This window comes from Myxocyprinus asiaticus, chromosome 8 (assembly GCF_019703515.2).
Source record: "Myxocyprinus asiaticus isolate MX2 ecotype Aquarium Trade chromosome 8, UBuf_Myxa_2, whole genome shotgun sequence".
NCBI classification, from domain to species: domain Eukaryota; kingdom Metazoa; phylum Chordata; class Actinopteri; order Cypriniformes; family Catostomidae; genus Myxocyprinus; species Myxocyprinus asiaticus.
Window position 1 is genome coordinate 45,307,291 of NC_059351.1, and position 18,943 is coordinate 45,326,233.

At 37.5% G+C, this 18,943-nt stretch overlaps 2 protein-coding genes across 7 annotated transcripts in view; both read right to left on the minus strand.

Moving 5' to 3' along the window:
- Positions 1–83: 83 nt before the first annotated feature.
- Positions 84–5,780, minus strand: si:dkey-22n8.3 (uncharacterized). 3 transcript variants are annotated; one of them, XM_051704790.1, is made up of 7 exons: positions 5,502–5,780; positions 5,256–5,333; positions 4,615–4,720; positions 1,882–4,281; positions 655–718; positions 447–571; positions 84–274 (listed from the first exon to the last, which is right to left on the minus strand). In XM_051704790.1, the coding sequence occupies exons 2-7, from the start codon at positions 5,304–5,306 to the stop codon at positions 243–245; spliced, it is 2,778 nt and encodes a 925-aa protein (XP_051560750.1). In that variant the 5' UTR covers positions 5,307–5,333; positions 5,502–5,780; the 3' UTR covers positions 84–242. The 3 variants fall into 3 exon arrangements, with proteins under 3 accessions (XP_051560750.1, XP_051560749.1, XP_051560748.1); XM_051704789.1 differs by having other exon boundaries at positions 5,256–5,336; XM_051704788.1 differs by having other exon boundaries at positions 5,256–5,780.
- Positions 5,781–8,354: 2,574 nt separating this feature from the next.
- The window catches only part of LOC127445304 (intersectin-1-like), a 72,418-nt gene continuing 61,829 nt past the window's right edge, over positions 8,355–18,943 (minus strand). For 3 of the 4 annotated variants that reach the window (XM_051705283.1, XM_051705282.1, XM_051705284.1), the window contains 10 exons: positions 17,984–18,090; positions 17,467–17,650; positions 17,140–17,238; positions 16,539–16,706; positions 14,909–15,121; positions 14,686–14,807; positions 12,416–12,498; positions 12,216–12,299; positions 11,937–12,110; positions 8,355–9,252 (listed from right to left, as the gene is read on the minus strand). In XM_051705283.1, the coding sequence (XP_051561243.1) occupies positions 9,104–9,252; positions 11,937–12,110; positions 12,216–12,299; positions 12,416–12,498; positions 14,686–14,807; positions 14,909–15,121; positions 16,539–16,706; positions 17,140–17,238; positions 17,467–17,650; positions 17,984–18,090 (1,383 nt within the window). In that variant the 3' untranslated portion in view covers positions 8,355–9,103. Of the gene's footprint in view, positions 9,253–11,936; positions 12,111–12,215; positions 12,300–12,415; positions 12,499–14,094; positions 14,168–14,685; positions 14,808–14,908; positions 15,122–16,538; positions 16,707–17,139; positions 17,239–17,466; positions 17,651–17,983; positions 18,091–18,943 lie in introns of those variants that run through there. The other variant, XR_007897959.1, reaches the window with a different exon arrangement.

An 18,943-nucleotide genomic window follows, 5' to 3' on the forward strand; every position in this document is an offset into this window, starting at 1 on the left:
ACATGTTGAAAATGTGCATTATATACAGTGGTTGGTCTTTCAGGTCATTCATAAAGTTTAATAACGGATGCAAATGATCTGAAAATGGTGCAAACAACTTTATTGTTTTGCTTTCTCTTGCTTGCTTTGTTACTGTGTACAGTTCTGTCACTGCAAAATAAGTTAAATGTATATAAAGATTATATTATTGCCTCTTGAAATATAATCTTCATAATGTGAATTAGAAACTTTGTGGGTGCTTTTCATTTCGAGCTGCCTTCATCCAGCTGAGGCTCTGAAAAATAGAATAACATAAAATACTAATAAGATACTAATAATTCTGGGATCATCCAAACTTGAATATGCACAATAACTGAAAATGTGGGTGAACTCAATAGAGTAGAGCAATGTCGCTTTAATAATAATAATAATAAAATTAAATAAATAAATAAAGGAAATATACCCACCACAGAACTTAAATTCTGGGAATGCTGTTAAGTCTCCACCCCCATAGAATCTCTGGAGTTTGGCAAGTTCTTCACTGAAAGCTTTCTCATACTCTGGTCCAGCATCTAAAAGACCACCAGACGCTCTATGGGGCAACATGAACAGGATTATTCATATTGAAATCCACTGTAATCAATGGAAGTTTAGTTTATGGAAGGTTTTTCATACTGGCTCTTTATGGAGAATTCACGAATCTTGTCGAGAAAGAGTCTCTGTATTGGATCCAATTGTACTGCAGAGAACAAGACAAGCACAAGAGGTCTCATAACTTTTAATAACTATGAATTCTCATACTACACTTTAATTCTAGCAGTCAGGGCTAGAATGCTTAAATTACTTGTGCGTTAAGCATCTTTAAAGATAGAATTCTCATTATAACTCTACTTCACTACGATGCCTGTTGAACTTCAAACAAACCAATATTTAAACATAGTAATAAATTATAACAAATGACAAACACACAAATTATCTGCATTATGAAACAAACAAAATAATTTCACCCATAAGAAAAAGTATTTTCATGATAAAGGATACCAAAGTACTTGGTTAGTCCACCCTCTTGTGGTACAGTTCAGTATAACTGAAGAGATAAAACGCCTCCATGCCATCATGAGTCAAGACGTTGTTACAAAGGAACCCACACTGATTCAACACAAATTCAGATACTGTATTTGTGTTTTGAGAAAATGTTTACAGAAGCTGTATATGTATATAAACCTTTCACTTTGTTGTTATAGCAAGTCAGCTCTTAGATTCAGAAATATTTCAGATTGGTAAAATGCAAAATTCCCTGCCTTATGTTTTTATGGCATTGCATGGCAGGTCTGCGTTTCTGTTAGAATTAGGAATCTTTAAATACTTGTAAAGCTAGCGTGGATAAATAAGTTTTACTATGAGAAAAATAAGGCTGGGTATCCCAGATGTTAGAACTAGACATTAAGTAAAAACAGAATGCAAACGGATTGTATAAAGAAGGAACACAATCGTATAAACCATGCACAAACTTGTGCATTTTCATCAGGACCAAACTAATGCATTTTAGTGTGGGAGGGGGTAATAACAGAAGCATAATATGAAGCACAACAAGGTGCACACATCTTATAGAATGGCACATTTATAGGGCAAAATTGAAAGATTTAATTCTGAGTAAAGTATTTAAACAATTTCATCTCTGCCTATTATGTGGTTATATAAAGTACATAAACATGACCTTGTTAACGCTAACTTTATGGTAATTTAACATTTGTGTTACCTTAACATACCATGCCATCTAGCAAAGACTGTCTACTAAAATGAAGAATGATGCAAAAATCTAAGAAGAATGTAAAATAAGGATTTTTCTTTATTTGGAAAATATGGATTTATGTAGGTGCTGATTGCAGAAAAATGACATACCTTCAGGCGATTCTACATCTGCCTGCACCCCTTCCTCTAAAACCTCAGTTTGCACTAGAACCGGGTCCTTCAAACTGTTAGAGCTTGGAGCATCGACAGTTATTTCTGCCATGCCAACTGCCTTGTCAGCTTCACCTAAAGAGGCTGATAAGGTCTCAACAACAGAAGGTTCCTCAGTTGGTCCAGATGAATATGCTTCTGGCATGAGATCAGAGACTGCTGCTTTTACACGTGTTGCATAACAGGTTGCAACGACTTCTTCTGGAGAAACTTCTGGAAAGGTGGGAACTTTAGAGATCACTACTGTAGCTTCAGGAGGGACAATGTTTAGTATGAAATCAGAGTCAGCTGTGCCATTTGGGAAAGACACAGTTGCATTGACCAGATCTGTGAGTATCTTTTTCTCTAAAACTTCAGTTTGAAATTGAACCAGATCAGTCAAATTACTGGAGACTGGAGGATCACCAAATGTTTCTGTCAAATCAACAATCTTTTCAGCTTTGCTTACAGAAGCTGATATGGTCTCAAATATGGGAGGTTCCTCAATGGGCTCAGGTGAAAAGTCATCTGGAATGGGGTCAGCGACCACAATGGCTTCTTCAGGACAAACTTCTGGACGGTTTGGAACTTCATCAGAGATCACTCTTGTAGCTTCACAAGTGGTAATGTATAGTATGGTAGCAGAGTCAGCTGTGCCATCTGGGAAAGACACAGGCGCATCAACTGGATCTGTTGGCACCTCTTTCTCTAATAGTTTGGTTTGCATTTGAACTGGATCAGTCAAATTACTGGAGGCCAGAGCATCACCAGTCATTTCTGTTACACCAACTACCTTGTCATCTTCACTTACAGAAACCATTATAGTCTCAACAATTGGAGGTTCCTCAGTTGGCTCAGATGAAGAAATTTCTGGGATGGGGTCAGCAACTGCAATGGCTTCTTCAATACAAACTTCTGGAAGGGTTGGATCTTCATGAGAGATCACTACTGCAACTTCAGATGTGGTAATGTCTAGTATGGAATAAGAGTCACCTGTGCCATCTGGGAAAGACTCAGATGCATCAACTGAATTTGTCTGCAGCTCTTTCTCTAAATCTTCTGTTTGCATTAGTATCGGATCAGTCAAATTATCAAGGGCTGGAGCATCACCAATCCTTTCTGTCACACCAACTACCTTGTCAGCCTCATTTACAGAAACTATTATGGTCTTAAAAATGGGACGTTCCTCAGTTGGCTCAGGTAAAATGTCTTCTGGGTTGGGGTCAGTGACTGCAAAGGCTTCTTCAAGACAAACTTTTGGAAGGGTTGCAACTTTACCAGAGCTAACTGCTACAGCTTCACCGGTGGAAATATCTATTATGGAATCAGAGTCAACTGCGACATCAGGAAAAGACCCAGTCTCTGTGTCAGAATATGGTTTATCTGCATGGACAGTTGAATATAACATAGCATACTCGGGAGACCAAGAGACAGCTAGAGACTCTAGAGATTGTCTGGCTTGAAGCTTTGAAGGATCCTGTGCAGATGCAACATTTAAATCACTTGATTCATTGGTTGCTTCAGCCACTTCTGAAACATTAAATGACTCTGTCTTTAGTTCAGTTTCTGGACCAGCAAAAACTTCAGGAGTTGCCATACCTTTGGAGGATGCCATACTATCAGGAGTGTAAATGGTTTTATCACTAGCAACTACATCCTGTTTAAATTTAGAAACAAATGCATCTTTAGATTCAAAAGCGACTTCCCCATAAGAAGAAATGTCTTCTGTGGCGTCTGTTGAAGAGAGTTCAGAAACCGGACTGACCTCTGAAGTCGTATCACCTTGACTCCAAGCCTCTTGTGAAGCTAAGGCACTAACAGGTGGTGCTTCTACTCCTGAATGAGCAGCAACAACTTTAGGTCCTGCATCTTTTACATCTAAAATCTTATCGGACATCTTTTTTGGATTTTGTGTTACATCCTTTGAATATGTGACATCTAGAGCAGAAGCAACTGGGGTCATTTCAGGTGCTGCAGTAGAGGCAGGAGTAGTTTCAAAGACAGTTCTATTCTCTACTGTTACTTGAGGAACATGGGTATCCTCAGGGGCTGTGGAGGCCTCAGTTCGAGAAGAATCTTTAATTGAAGGCCTGGCTACCCCCCCTAGATCTGCAATGTCCTGAGAAGGTCCTTCGTCCACAAGACTGGCAGCTATTGATAAACCTTGTACAGCATCTTTTGCTGGAGGGATTCTGGTCACAGTTTTAACTTTTGCAGTAGGAATAAAGGTGGCTGCAACATCAACCATAGCATCATATTGGTTTGGTGTGGAAGGTTTGGTAGTACTTGCAGCGGCTTTCAAAGCAGTTTTTAGCTGCAGCAGTTTGGCAATATCAAGTATAGTTTTGGGTTTCGCCTTTTCTAGGGTAAAGATAACACAACAAACATCAATGCATGTAACAACAAAGAAACTGCAATATTACTCAAATAACTCATGCTGCAGACTTAGTAGAACATAGGTACTAGAAACAACCCTTTATCAATTCTGAGCAAATACGAATACAACACGTTTAGTTCTCCAATGTGCCTCGATATTGAGTAACACGGAGTAAAAGCCAGAAATGGCATTTATAACATATCATATACTGTATGTGGTAGAATATATACCATATCATAAACGCTGAATATGAAATAACTGTCAATCATCTAAATAGATATTGTTTCGCAATGTGAATACATAACTCATAAACTTACTTATGCTTGTATACCGGACAGGCTTGTTGATGTTGTTTGCTTTGGTGCTGAAAGCCACCAATGGTGGAATTTTCCTTTGAATCCAAGAACCTTCCAACTGAAGGAACTGATTGAAAGAGATACATAGTCATATAAATTGCAACACAGATTTCTGCAATATTGTACCATACAAAAGTCAAACAATTTGTTTTTCAACGAAAGGCCAATGAAAAGAGGTGCTTAATCTACAATAATAATAATAATAATAATAATCAATACTACCTAAATTATCAATACTATATGAGATGCTTCATTTTCTATTTACTGGATATTAGGTTTGCAATGTGTTTGGAAAAAACGTATTATTTTTAAACAAAATGTTTTTAACTTACTAATATATATATATATATATATATATATATATATATATAATGTAATGCTACAGTTAACTGAAATGGGACATGGGGTACAGATATTTGATGTGTTTAAAACTACCTACTGTTCATGCTGTATTATGTTAGATAAAAGTTGATCAAATATAGGATTTGTGAAAATGTACGGGACACCAGTTTGTACCTTATTCTTGGGAAGTGTCTGTTAATTTTTCACAATTTACCATATAGTTAAAGTGTTCAACTTGAGTCACAGTCGTGAATTTTTACCTTCAAACCCCTTAATCGCCCAGCTCTCTCGACGGACATTACTGCAAACATCCTTCAGAACAGCAAACACGATGATTCCTTCTTTTTATAGTGAGAGGAGTAAACATACAGTACATGAAGGGCATTCGTGAAGAACATGCAGATCTCACGAGTGCAGCACTCGTAACAAGCAGTACGAGATGACAACACTGAATTAGTGTAACACAATGTAATCTAAGGCCATGTCACAATCCATAGTGTTTTTACCCTTTCTGCGCTTCACTCTTGCTCTCTTTCGACTCTTCGACCGTGTATTTTTCATAAACACCGCTTGTTTACTTGTTCATCACGAACGAGGACAGCTCGCGCTCAATGCCCGTTTCGTTGCTGTTAAAATAGGATTAAAAGGACTTTCATTGCATAACATGAGCAGAGACGAACAAAAGCAGGATTGCTGTACAACAAAGCGAAGTTTAGGTATAATAAATGGACATTTTTGATTTTGTGAAGCCACGTTGCGTAATCGAGCTCTAAAATGGCACGCCCCCCGAACATGCAAGTAGTGTCACTGTGGCAAAGCATTTTTTCTAAGACATTTCTTTTTTCACAAGACCAGCAGCTCAAACCGTAAAAACCGAAACAAAAATAGGAGCGAATTTATAGTAAAATGACTCCTATCAAAAGTACAGTGGCAGTACAATGGTAATTACTAGATGGCATGACATTTAAAGGAACAGTTCACTCAAAAATGAAAATTCTCTCATCATTTACTCACTCTCATAACATCTCAGATGTACGGCTTTTTTTCCTCTGCTGAACACAAAACAACGATTTTTAGAAAAATATTTCAGCTCTGCTGAGCCGTTCAATGCAAGTGAATAGTTGCCAGAAATTTGAAGCTCCAAAAAGCACATAAAGGCAGCATAAAAGCAACCCATACAACTTCAGTGGTTAAATCCATATTTTCAGAAACAATATTTAAGTCCTTTTTACTATGAATTCTCCTCCCTGCCCAATAGGTGGCGATATGCACAAAGAATGCGAATTGCCAAAAACCAAAGAAAAACGTGGAAGTGAAAGCAGACACTTATGGTAAAAAAAAGACTTAAATATCGATCTGTTTGTCACCCACACCTATCATACCACTTCAGAAGACATGAATTTAACCACTGGAGTACTTTTATGCTGCCTTTATGTGCTTTTTGGAGCTGCAAAATTTTGGCCAACATTCATTTGCATTGTGAGGACCTGCAGAGCTGAAATATTCTTCTAAAAATCGTCATTTGCGATCTGCAGATAAAAGAAATTCATACACATCTGGGATGGCATGAGTGTGAGTAAACGATGAGTGAACTGTCATTTTTGGGTGAACTATCCCTTTAAACTGCAATGTCATATGTTACATTTCATCATAGACAATTAAAAAATATATATTTAACAATTATTATACATGCAGTTTTATGACCCCATATTAAATGAGAAACTACATCGAATTTTTGTACTTCAAAAATGTAACCTATAACATCACAGGGGTATTTAAGTGAACTGCAAATTTTATATATACAGTATATATAAAGTTTAAACAGAAATGTTAATTTTTCCACTATCAATGTATCATTATACTGAATAAATACCATTGTAGTAAACTTTACAATGAGAAATACTGTAAGCAACATTACTACTTTCTATTACAACAAATAATAATTATATAATTATATCATTTGGATAACCATATTTCCCTTGGTCCAAGTGAGTTTTATTTGCAACATTAAGACAACACACTGCTTCTACATTGATAACAATATGCTGTCATCAACATATTTACTTCTCAAGTTGTAATATATTATACTCCATTCAAAGATTTAAACATAGACACATTTTACAGCTGAATCAATGGGACTTTGCTCATTAAAAAATAATGAAGGTGGGGGCAAATCTTCTGGTTGGAAATGTACAGAGTGCGAGACATCAGATTGGGCAACGAGAAAGAGAAAAGGGGATTGAGGATAAACATGTGACCATGACCCCTTGCATCATCTAAAATATTCTTTGAAAGAGGGGGTTCGGGAAAGTGACCCAGCAAAACAGTACTCAGAATCACTCTCTCTCTCTCTTACACATTCACGCATAGACACATAATGGACTAACTTGCTGGCCCCAAAATAGCTGTTCATCTTGATCACACTGGCATCTCACTTGCACAGCAGTGGAATGTATTGTGCATATTGCATCTAGACAAGAAAATACACAAAAATGTAACGATACAGAGCCCCCGCTACAGTCTAAAAGGAAACAGCACATTTCTCAGGCACAGTAGTGCGATAAATAGGGTGCAAACTAACAAAAAAAACAGTAAAATCCGCACAGATTAAACACATTTGATCATACCATGTAAAAACAGCGGGCTCTTTCTGAGATGTGCATATTTGGAGAACTGATGACATTTGCAACAGATATAGGTTACGATTTAGGTTTAAACAGATTGTTGTATTACCATTTCTAGGTAATGCACCCTTGCAAATCTGTAACACTATATTACATCTTACTATTCTTTGCAAGCAAGAAAAAAGCAAATAAGAACACAGTTTAACAAAATATGAATTCTTGAGATTTCTCTTTTTACAAATATGACATTACTACAGTGTTTATCACTAATGCCTAACAACAGTACAAGAATAATAATAATAATAAAAACAAAAAAACATACATGAATCAAAAGCAAACTGTGAACTCATTACTTATGCAGTATCAAATTTAAATATAGCACTATATATTAAATAGCTTAATCTGTTACAGTATGTACCATAACAAAACTAAGAACATCAGGATCAATTTAAGAATATTTTTATGAAAGTAACAAATTGACTGAATTATTGCTCAAACCAATAAACTCATGGTGGAACCAAATATTTGAGCTTATCATTACGGCCTTTTTGGAGCGTTTCGGAGATATTTGACATATTTAGGGCTCTCAGGCATCTGCTAGTCTCTATGCCATGAAAAACCACTTGAGACTCGCTATGATATTTCTGTTTTCCTTTGAGAAGTGCCCCATTCTCCACAAAATAAAATGCTGAAAAAACAAGCAAACAAATGTAACAATTTTCCTCCCATAATTCATTTTTGCATATATTAAAATAATCTTGTCGTGGAGAGTTTGTGGCCATATTCAGCCAAAATGTAGATATTTTTCCCCAATCAAATAAACTTGCTCAGGCTTAATTGACCCACAAAAACATCTTGATTTCTATCATGTGTTCAATTGTCACCAGTATCTTTCAGTAAAAATAAACGAAAACAAATAAATGAGTTGTTCTAGTGACAGTAGAGAGGCTTGCCAGCAAAACCAGGTTTTAGTTTTTAGTGTTAACAACTAAAATTATGGAATAAAATGCAATGAGACTGAGACTTTCACTGGAATGGCACATCGCTTGAAATGTGTCTTCATTCTAGAATGAATCTGCATTCTAGAACAAAGAGTTCTGAGAATGTTGAGGCAAATGGCACTCCTGTTCCTGGAGTGTTTTTACTATATTTATCAGCAGTAGCTCTCTAATGAGAAAGTATAGAGACTTTAAGACTTACAGCATCCTGAGATATCCACCATTCAACTATAGTACATCCTTCATTTACAGTACACTCACACACTAGACTTGTCTTTAAATGGTACCAAGAACATAAATATTCAATCTGGTTTACCGATTAAGACTGTTGCAGCTTTCTGCAAACTCACACAATACGCACATTCACACTCTGTGACTCATGATGCTGGGTGGTTGGGATTGTCACGTTAGGCTGGTGAGATTTCACCATGGAGGAGTATCGGATATGGAATATGGGGGTCATAAGGTCAGGTCATACAGCATGGGTCAGGGTTCATCAAAGAGCTGAAGGTCCAGTCGGACCACAATCTCTCCCGTAGGGACTTCGTGTAAAAGCAGACGTTTGGTGATGGGGCCTTTAGAGCCCTGGTCCTTCTTAATGTCGGCCAGCCGAATCTCCGTCCTGCCCAAGAAATCTACCAGAACAAGAAAGAGGAGGAATGGGGTGAGAAAAAAGGAGATAAAATATAACACAAAATGTTGTGTCTTAGAACAATGTAAATATACATTAAAACATACAATATGTTTTATGTGAGTGAATACTGTATATGCGAGTATACTAACCAGGATGGTATGATGCTACAGTATATACCATGTGATTGTAAAAATGTCTCAACTGGTGGATATTTTGCTATAACCATTCATACCGTGGTAGATATATTTGTGCGGCTGAACTGCTTTACATTATTTGCGACTGAGAGTGGCAAAGAAATATGAAGTGAAGCCACGGTCACACTACACTTTATTCACTCCCCTTCAAACGCATCCAAACACTGGAGACCAGAAACGCTAGCTCACGCAAAGAAATTTCGTATTTCGTAAAGTTCAAGTTTGGCGAACTCTGATTGAAAAATATGTATGACATGAAGACGTGTGACCAATACAAGATCGAAACGTTACACACTGAATAATGACACTAAGAATACATATTTCACATTGCAGGAAAGTGAGTAGATGGTATAAAATATTACAGAATGTGTTATTTGTAGAGCTGTCGAAATTAACGCGTTAACGTATGCAATTAAATAAAAATGTTTAACACGTATTTTTGTTTTTATGCGTTTTACCAATTTGACATTAGATTCTGACTTTTTACTCCGCTCCGAGTTTCAAACACTGGTTGGAATAGGGCAGAACCTTTGCGATGTGTCCAAGGTCATTACATTGACACAATGATCACGTGATGAAGAAAGGACCGCTTAACCATATTTTTTGTACGCAACAAACCCAGATGGGACCTGTCAAAAGCGGCATTCACATGACTCACTAGAGTGAAGCATTCCCGGCATCGTGTCGCACTTCTGTCCTACTGGACAATTTGGATCATTTATATGCGCAGTGCCAGCGCTAAAAGCAAAACAAGACATTCTCTGCAAGCGCTTTTCATGTGGAGTTCAAAACGGCGCAAATCATGTGAAAGCGACTTTATGATTGCTGAAGCAAAGGAGATAGCCACAATTTTTTATTGTGGAGGATGAGTGTTTAAAGGAATATTCCGGGTTCAGTACAAGTTAAGCTCAATCGACAGCATTTGTGGCATAATGTTGATTACCACAAAAATTAATTTCGACTCGTCTCTCTTTTTCTTTAAAAAAAGCAAAAATTGAGGTTACAGCGAGGCACTTACAATGGAAGTGGGGGCCAATTTTTGGAGGGTTTAAAGGCAGAAATGTGAAGCTTATATTTTATAAAAGCACTTTAATTCTTCTGTTAAACTCATGTATTACTTGAGCTGTAAATTTGTTTAAACCGTAATTTTTACAGTCATTTTAAGGTTTCAGGGATTGTTGACATTACATCGTCATGGCTAAGTAGTAAAATTGGCTATAACTTTACACAGAAAAGGTTAGTAAGTGATTTTATCACACTAAAATCATGTTAACACATTGTTTATATCTTGTGGCTATACTTTTGAAACATTGAGTATTTTAACGTTCAAAAATTGGCCCCTATTCACTTCCATTGTAAGTGCCTCACTGGAACCCAGATTTTTGCTTTTTTTAAAGATTAGTTTGTGTGGTAATTGATATTATGCCACAAATGCTGTCGATTGAGCTTAACTTGTATTGAACCCGGAATATTCCTTTAAGGGATTTAATGTCCATTACAATGGATTCTCAACCTATGGGGACTAGTTCTTTCATTTGGTCAACCACCCACTTAGACTTTGGGAAATGTTTAATGTTACTTGAATTGGTGCTATTTTAGTGCATTTCTATCTTTATACTGTGAAATGCTTTGTTTGGAAAATTTTACTAAAACATTCTTGTTACATATTGTTTTGTTTTCTCTCCTAATAAGGAACTAAATGCATTTTGACAAGAAAAGAAGTATAAATATAGAGTGAAATTTAATCTGCGATTAGCTATGAAAAATCGTGCAATTAATCGCGATTTAATATTTTAATCGACTGACAGCACTAGTTATTTGTGATGTATAATTTATTCAAATCAGAAGCCCTACCACGTGACTTCATATACTGGTCCGTTGCGTTGTTCGAAAAAAATTAATGCGAAAAAACAAAGAGCAGTCATAAACAAGACAAGGAAGAACTTGTTAAAGTGATAGTGGAATTTAGTTATTTACGGTTGCTGAACAACATTGGAACTTGCCACATAAATATTGAATTCAACTGAAGTGTGGTCACAGGTGTGCGTATAACGGCACTGAATGTGGCTTGGCTAATCCAATCAGAATTCATTCAGATCTATCCATTTAATAATGTAAGTTTTAAGGTTTTGAATCTTTCAACTCAAGTGTTACATAATGTGAAACTGTTTATGCACTGATGCCAGGTTTATATTTTTTTTGTTAAGAACAATCATATCTTTTGGTTTGCGTCCATCAAGTTCAAATAAAAACATCAAATCAATAAAAAAAACTCAAATCAAATAAAAAAAATCAAATGAAGTACCTTTCATTCATAACATATTTCATTTTCTGGATTATAATAAATAGACATTTCAAACCAATAAACCAATTTCCATAAAAAATAATGGTATATTGCGATATATACCGTTATCATGATGTAAAATTACTTGATATAAAAAAATTACCATGATATAAGATTTTGGTAATTTTGCCCACCCCTAATACTAACCGTCCGGGGAGAACTGATCCCTTTCAAACACAGTGACACACAGCACGTCCTGCTCCAGGTCTTTGATGAAGAACTGGCAGTTTGAATTCCATTTAGGATTCAGGGTGTCCTGCAGCGTTTTAGTGACGTGACACTGAGAGCCCATCGTCACTTCACAGTATGGGTTACTCTTACCTGCACACAAAATGGACATTTATAGTCAATGATCCTTACAGCTCAGTAAAAGTACCCTAAATGTATAAACCAAAAGTTATCTTTCAACATGGCTTCATTCTTTACCATTTGAACGGCAGGGCTTCAGCTCAATGCCTTCAACAATATTCACCATCAGACGTCCAATACCTGTAGCCCTCTGAGACCTCACTGAAATCAAATTATGAACACAGAACCAGTGCTAAGTAAACCCTGAGAACATTCATAGCTTTATTAATGCAGTAAAGTGTTGTTATTGAGTGCGTAGAGAGATCTGTGAAACAGACCAAGGTAGGCTTTCTCCCTCTTCTTCTTCTCCGTTTCAATAAAGAGCTCAGAAGCGGCTTTGATCTTCTGCACCCATGCAGTCCTGCAGGTTTATGGATAGAACAGGAGAACATCATGTACTGTAGCTATGAGTCATTGACAACTTTAATGAGAGATTTGTGTATGTGTTCCTCAAATATTGTGAAAAATAATGTGCACATCTAATTAAAACTCTTGTTTTATTCAGGGAATATTTAACCCCAGAATGATTTACTCACCCTCAAGTTGTAATGTTCCCAAACCCATATGAGTTTTTTTTGTTCCGTGGTATTGGTGTTACCACAATATGTTTTTTTACATTTCCCTTACAATGAAAGTGAATTACGATGAGTGCTGTCGAGTTTCAACAACAATAACAAAAACCCATGAAAGTAGTCTATATGACTATATGTATTCCAAGTTAAAGCACATGCAAGAATCAGTGGTAGAGTATATGGCATTAATGACATCAAACCTTAAAGCGCCGTATTTGAACAGACATAAACACGAATGAGACTTGTATGGACTTAAGAGAGTTAAAAAATAGCACATATGTTGTATGGACTATTTTTATAGTGCTTTTATTTCACTAAATTGCTTTTTTGTGCTAATTTCTGGAGCTTGACGGCATCAACTTTCTACTAAAGTCTTCAGTGTTTTGTAACAATAATACAGGGTTTAAGGAGGATGAGTAAATTATAACAGAAGTTTAATTTTTGGGTTATCTACGGTACTACTGATTAGGACTGGGCAATATGCAAGAAATATGTTCACAATATTTTTATACAAAAATATCGCCATATCCAATTATATTGTCAACCCAAGGGGTCAGTGAATATTCTTGCTTTATTGATTTTGCTTTAAAAGCTTAATTTATTTATTGAAACACAAAAAACTTAAACCAAAGATATTTCTAAATTCTAATTGCACTTCAAATGAAATGGAAAAGCAATTAAAATAACGAAGTGGTCAAAATTTTTTTATATAACTAACCGGTCCTGCTCTACCTGCTCCAGGCGGGATTCGAACCGGCGTCAGCCAGCATGGGAGGCGGGCGCACTAACGAGGAGGCTAAAGGCTACAGCTTCTAGCGTCAGTTGCTAGTGCGCCTCTTGAGGCCAGAGGAGTGAGGGTTACACATACCGCACAGCTATCACATACCAGCAGGCTCACGTTACACTCACCCCCCTACACCTCACTCCCATTCGGGTTACGGCACCACTGTAACCGGTCCTACTCAACTCACTCAGAGAAAGTTTCGAACCAGCGTCAGCCAGCATGGGGGGCGGGCACGCTAAAAAGGAGGCTAAATGCTACAGCCCCTAATGTCAGTCGCTAGTGTGCCTCTTGAGGCCAGGGGAGTGAGGTTTTCACATACCACACAGCTATCACGTTTACCATTTGCCTTCACGCAATTATCCGTCTACAACAGGTGGAACATTACTAATACCAATTAAGATTACAATAAGTAAACAATTATAATAAAGATGATGATAATAATAATATTAATTAAAATATAAATACATTTTAGGTTCAAGGTGAACTTGTTTAAGTTGTATACACATGTATAGGCTATAAATTGAACCTGCAGAGTTGCGTTCACAATGCATGTTCAGCGCGAACTGCTCTGTGGAAATAAAGTGAAATAAAATCTGAGCACCTCCTGAGATGGTCTGAGGTCATTTGCAGCATTCTCAAAGACGACACTAATCTTGCAAACAGTTTTCAGAAGACTGAAACAGAAAAGAAAAAGCGAGAACTTTTTACATGCGTGTGTTCCACGACACACAGTCCCGCTGCATGCCTCTGAACAAACAGCGTGTCAGACACGTGCATTGACGGCTTTTCTGTCGTCTGTTTTTCAAAATAAAAAGTGTGTTTCTCCATTCGTTTCTCTTTGTGCCATACAACATTTCTTGTTATGTGTCATTCCGATATATCTTACAGTTAGCCAGTGCCGGGTAGAAGAGCAAAATTGCCCGCCATGCGCATGAGGTAGGCTACCCGCATTTTGCGAGTGCTAATTTTAAACCCTGTGCTGATATTTAATAAATTTGGCAAACTTCCCAGCTCCATGGGTTTGTAATTTTCCAATATTGTCAATCATCATCTGTAAATGAGTGTCGCAATCGACATTGGGATATATTTCAGTTATCGTCAAATCCAATTACACTGTCCAATCGCCCTGCCCTTCTACTGATGCGCTAAGAATATATTGTAATTTATGGTGTGTGTGTGTGTATGTAAATACCGTTCGTTAATGCTCTCAGCGCGTATGGTGTAGACTCTGTCGATGTGAGATATATGGAATATGGGCTCATCTCCTGAAGGGTCAGTGGGCAGCTTCACCAGCACCTCGTTCAGAAAGATGGGCTGCAGAGGTCAACGAGTCAGGTCAAAGGTCAAGGATCAAATATCTTATTAAGGGTCAAAAAGGTTAATGCATGTAAATGAGATCTGTGTGAATGTCTCACCGTTTTGTACATGCGATACTGCAGGTGGGATTTCGCACTGAAGACCTTGTCTGTTCCAGAAGATCCTAGAGGTTTGATGATCTGCGTGAGGAGCAGAAAGTCATTGAACGTAAAGCCGTAAAGCTCCTTGTTGCTCTTGGCTTTGTAGAGTTTACCACTGTGCAGGAACTTCCGAGGGCCCAGGCAGTTTGTGACAGAGTTGAAAACAAGTTGCTGTAAAGAGGGAGAAAAGCTTGAGATCTGACATGAGGACAACTTTGAGGAGAACTTTAACTGTTTCAGTGGTGTCGAGGTGAAAATTCAGTCGCTTTCCAACATATTTGGACAATAATAAAATATAATCTAGTGAAAAGTATTTTATGTGAAAACCTATGGTCCAAATATTGACTAAGGCTTTGTTCAGACAGCTAGCAAAATTCATTTTTGACTTAAAATCTGAAGTCAAAAGAGTAATTTTTTTTGTCATTCGAGAACAGGGAATAAAAACAGTTCAAGTTTTTTGCAGAACGTAACCGAAAATGTTTCCAGAGTGTAAACATTATTTTTAAATGCTGGTAACCGGTGAATAACCGGTTAACGTTGTTCCAATAATTTGTTCATGAAACCAGACACCAAAGAGTCTGTCACACTACATTTTTTGGGAATTACAGCACTTCCTGTTGCCTGAAAAATGAACATTAGCATGCGCTTTGATTACGAAGGAATCCTTAGATTAAAAACTAATGCTAAAAAAATAAAAATCATTCAGCTCGCAAAAGGTAACGTTTAGTCCAACATGCCCACGCAGTGTGTGCATGTAGGAGAGAGAGATTTAGGGTATTAATTGATTTTAGGTGGCCAAATAAAAATGTAATGTATTTTTGGGGATATATTTATATGTAAAGACTTTATATTGGTCACTGTATACTATGCTTGTTATGATTTCTATCCTGAAAATTCGCCCACAAAAAATGTAATTGCTTATTTTCACTCATTTTGGTTAACGCAATTAATGCGGTATGCATTTTTGTTTTATTCCTGAAACTATACTAATGTTTTTCCCCAATTTCTGTGGCTAAAATTGGCATATAAATATAAATTTACAGGAGGTACATGTTTGACTCGACTGCACATCCTAGCACGGAAACGGATTGTGTGGAGCAATGCGCGCTTATTTATTACGCGCAACGCATGTCCTGGGAATAATAAACACAGTTGCAGATTTGCCTTACGGAGAATGGAGACTTCACCCGCAAGTGGTGAGCCAGGTGTGGGAGTGTTACGGGCAAGCTGCCATATCTATTCATATCGGACGAAAACATTCACTCACTGTCATCTGAACCAGTGACAAATGCGAAACCGTGCGAGAGAGACCCAGTGTGTGCGCAATAGAAACTGAGAAGGGTCTGGCCAGAGAAAATATATTTATAATGATATTTTAATGTTTCTTTTAATGTACCATGTACCACGATTAATCACAGAAATCTGTGCAACTAATTAGTAAAACATTTTTAAACAATTCACAGCCCTAGTCCGATTTCATCACATGCAAAATGACAGTGAGCTCACAATCAATCCTAAAGATACATATAATGTATACTGTGAACAAAGCCTCTGACTGTGTGTATATGCTATGTTTGGGTTTTCATACCTCTGACAGCCCCTCACACTGCACATGTGCCTGGATCCACTCCAGCCGGTCCGAGTTCTCTTTCTCACGCACACCTTCATTGACCTGTGAACACAACTCCTCTGCCTTCTCCAGAGCCAGCCGCAGGTGACTGTGGTCCGGGTGGCTTTCCGGAGTGTTCTCTAGAATCTTTGTAAGAGAGAAGAGACATGAGATATTGCATTACAGTGCATAATATTCAGGGTGTGCATACTGATAAAAGTGTGTATGAATATTTGTGTACAACAGTTTTAGTGCTTGGCTTTGCAAATGAAAGAGTGTGTTTTCAGTGATGAGGTGGAAGAGAGTGTGTTCGTTTATAAGAGTATCAACAGCATCTGTGGCATGCTGTCGAAATAAATTCGACTTGTACCTTACCTTACACAAACAGTAAATGGAAATCTACAGGGCAAAATTTATATGTAACGGTTGCCCCATAGACTTCCTCTGTAAATGCATTTCGGTACACGTTTTTTGTTGATTTTTACAAACCGAGAAACGAGTCAAAGCTATCTTCTGTGGAAAATACAGCTTAACTTGTATTTAACCCCTAACATTCCTGAAACAACAAGTGTATTCATACATTTTTGATGATGAGGGGGTATCGAGTGACTCTCTGCATGGGTTTGAGCAGGAAACTGGACAGGGGCATTCCCTTACAGTGAGGGTCCATCGCCAACCTCTGAAAATGCACAAACATTCCACAAATGTCAGCAATACGCATATCAGAATAAATGATTCAACAAATTAAAATAACAATCAATTTGCTTTCCTCTATATAAAGTGTACAAAAATAACTACACAATATTAAATTAGACGATACCACAAAAAAGAGGAAAACCGAGTACAAAGTACTTCTGGCAGTGTTGCAATGGCATGGACAGACCAGGTGACTAGCTGCCAGTCTCACCTTGACAAACTCTTTAAATTCGGGCACCTCGTCTGTTTTCTGCTGAATGAGGGTGGCGCCGTTGAGCTGGCAACTGCAGAAGCGGATGTAAGGCTGCATATGAGGAAGTTGAGCCGTCAGGATGTCACCAATCATCTTTATCGGCATCCGCTCACCTGACATCTTCTTCCTTACCCGCAGCGCCCTGGAGGCCAGAGAGGGGCATTATGGGTAAGCAACAGAACACCCATAATATAGAATTACATTCAGTCAGTTTTTATATTTGTTCTACCATCTCTCTAATAAAGCTGTGAAGTGTGAATATTTAATTAAATGACCTGACACACTGCATTACTTTAATAAATACTCCAGTGTACTGCATTCTCATTATTGGCTTTAGAGAAAGTTACATCATTGACTAAACAAAGAGGGAGCTTAAGACAGGATGATAGCTAGGGGGATTAACAGCATTGTGATGAGCTCATAAAAAGGTCAAGATTCAGTGTGGCTCCATTTTATCAACCAGAAAGGGGCGTACTTGAGCAGTTTAATGTTGCACATGATCAGCTCTTTCCAGTTGACAAAGATCATGGCCACCTCCTTTTCCGTCAACAATTCTGACTCCAACAGAGGCTTCTGGAAGATCTGAAAGCAAACCATAACACAGCATTGAAATATTCTTTATCTTAAAACAATATATAGTTAAAATATTAAATAAAATATAAATTTAAATATAAGACTTAAAATATGAATCTCAAGAAAGCAGTGTGGAAATATCCAGGTTATATTTCACCCCAAAATAAAATAAAAATTTATAAAAAAATACAAACATTTTTACTCATATGTACACTAGACCTGTACACCTACTTATTCATGTGATTATCTAATCAGCCAATTGTGTGGCAGCAGTGCATTGCTTAAAATCAAGCAGATATGGGTCAGGAGTTTCAGTTAATGTTCACATCAACCATCAGAATGGGGAAAAATTGTGATCTCAGTGATTTGGACCATGGCATGATTGTTGGTGCCAGACCGGCTGGTTTGAGTATTTCTGTAACTGCTGATCTCCTGGGATTTTCACACACAACAGTCTCTAGAGTTTACTCAGAATGGTGCCAAAAACAAAAAACATCCAGTGAATGGCAGTTCTGTTGTCGAAAACGCCTTGTTGATGGGAGAGGTCAATGGAGAATGACCAGACTGGTTCGAGCTGACAGAAAGGCTACGGTAACTCAGATAACCACTCTGTACAATTGTGGCGAGTAGAAAAGCATCTCAGTTTGAACAATTTGAACCTCGAGGCGAATGGACTACAATAGCAGAAGACCACGTTGGGTTCCACTTCTGTCAGCCAAAAACAGAAAACTGAGGCTGCACAGGCTCACAAATAAATTGACAGTTTAAGACTGGAAAGACATAGCCTGGTCTAATGAATCTCAATTTCTGCTGAGGTACACAGACGGTAGGATCAGAATTTGCTGCCAACAGCATGAATCCA

Excerpts from the sequence above, each read along its gene's own strand:
- si:dkey-22n8.3 (XM_051704790.1), bottom strand. The coding sequence starts at position 5,306 with ATGTTTGCAGTAATGTCCGTCGAGAGAGCTGGGCGATTAAGGGGTTTG. Across the intron at positions 4,721-5,255 it reads GGCGATTAAGGGGTTTGAAG|TTCCTTCAGTTGGAAGGTTC; the intron begins GTAAAAATTCAC and ends TCTTTCAATCAG. Across the intron at positions 572-654 it reads GAATTCTCCATAAAGAGCCA|AGCGTCTGGTGGTCTTTTAG; the intron begins GTATGAAAAACC and ends GTTGCCCCATAG.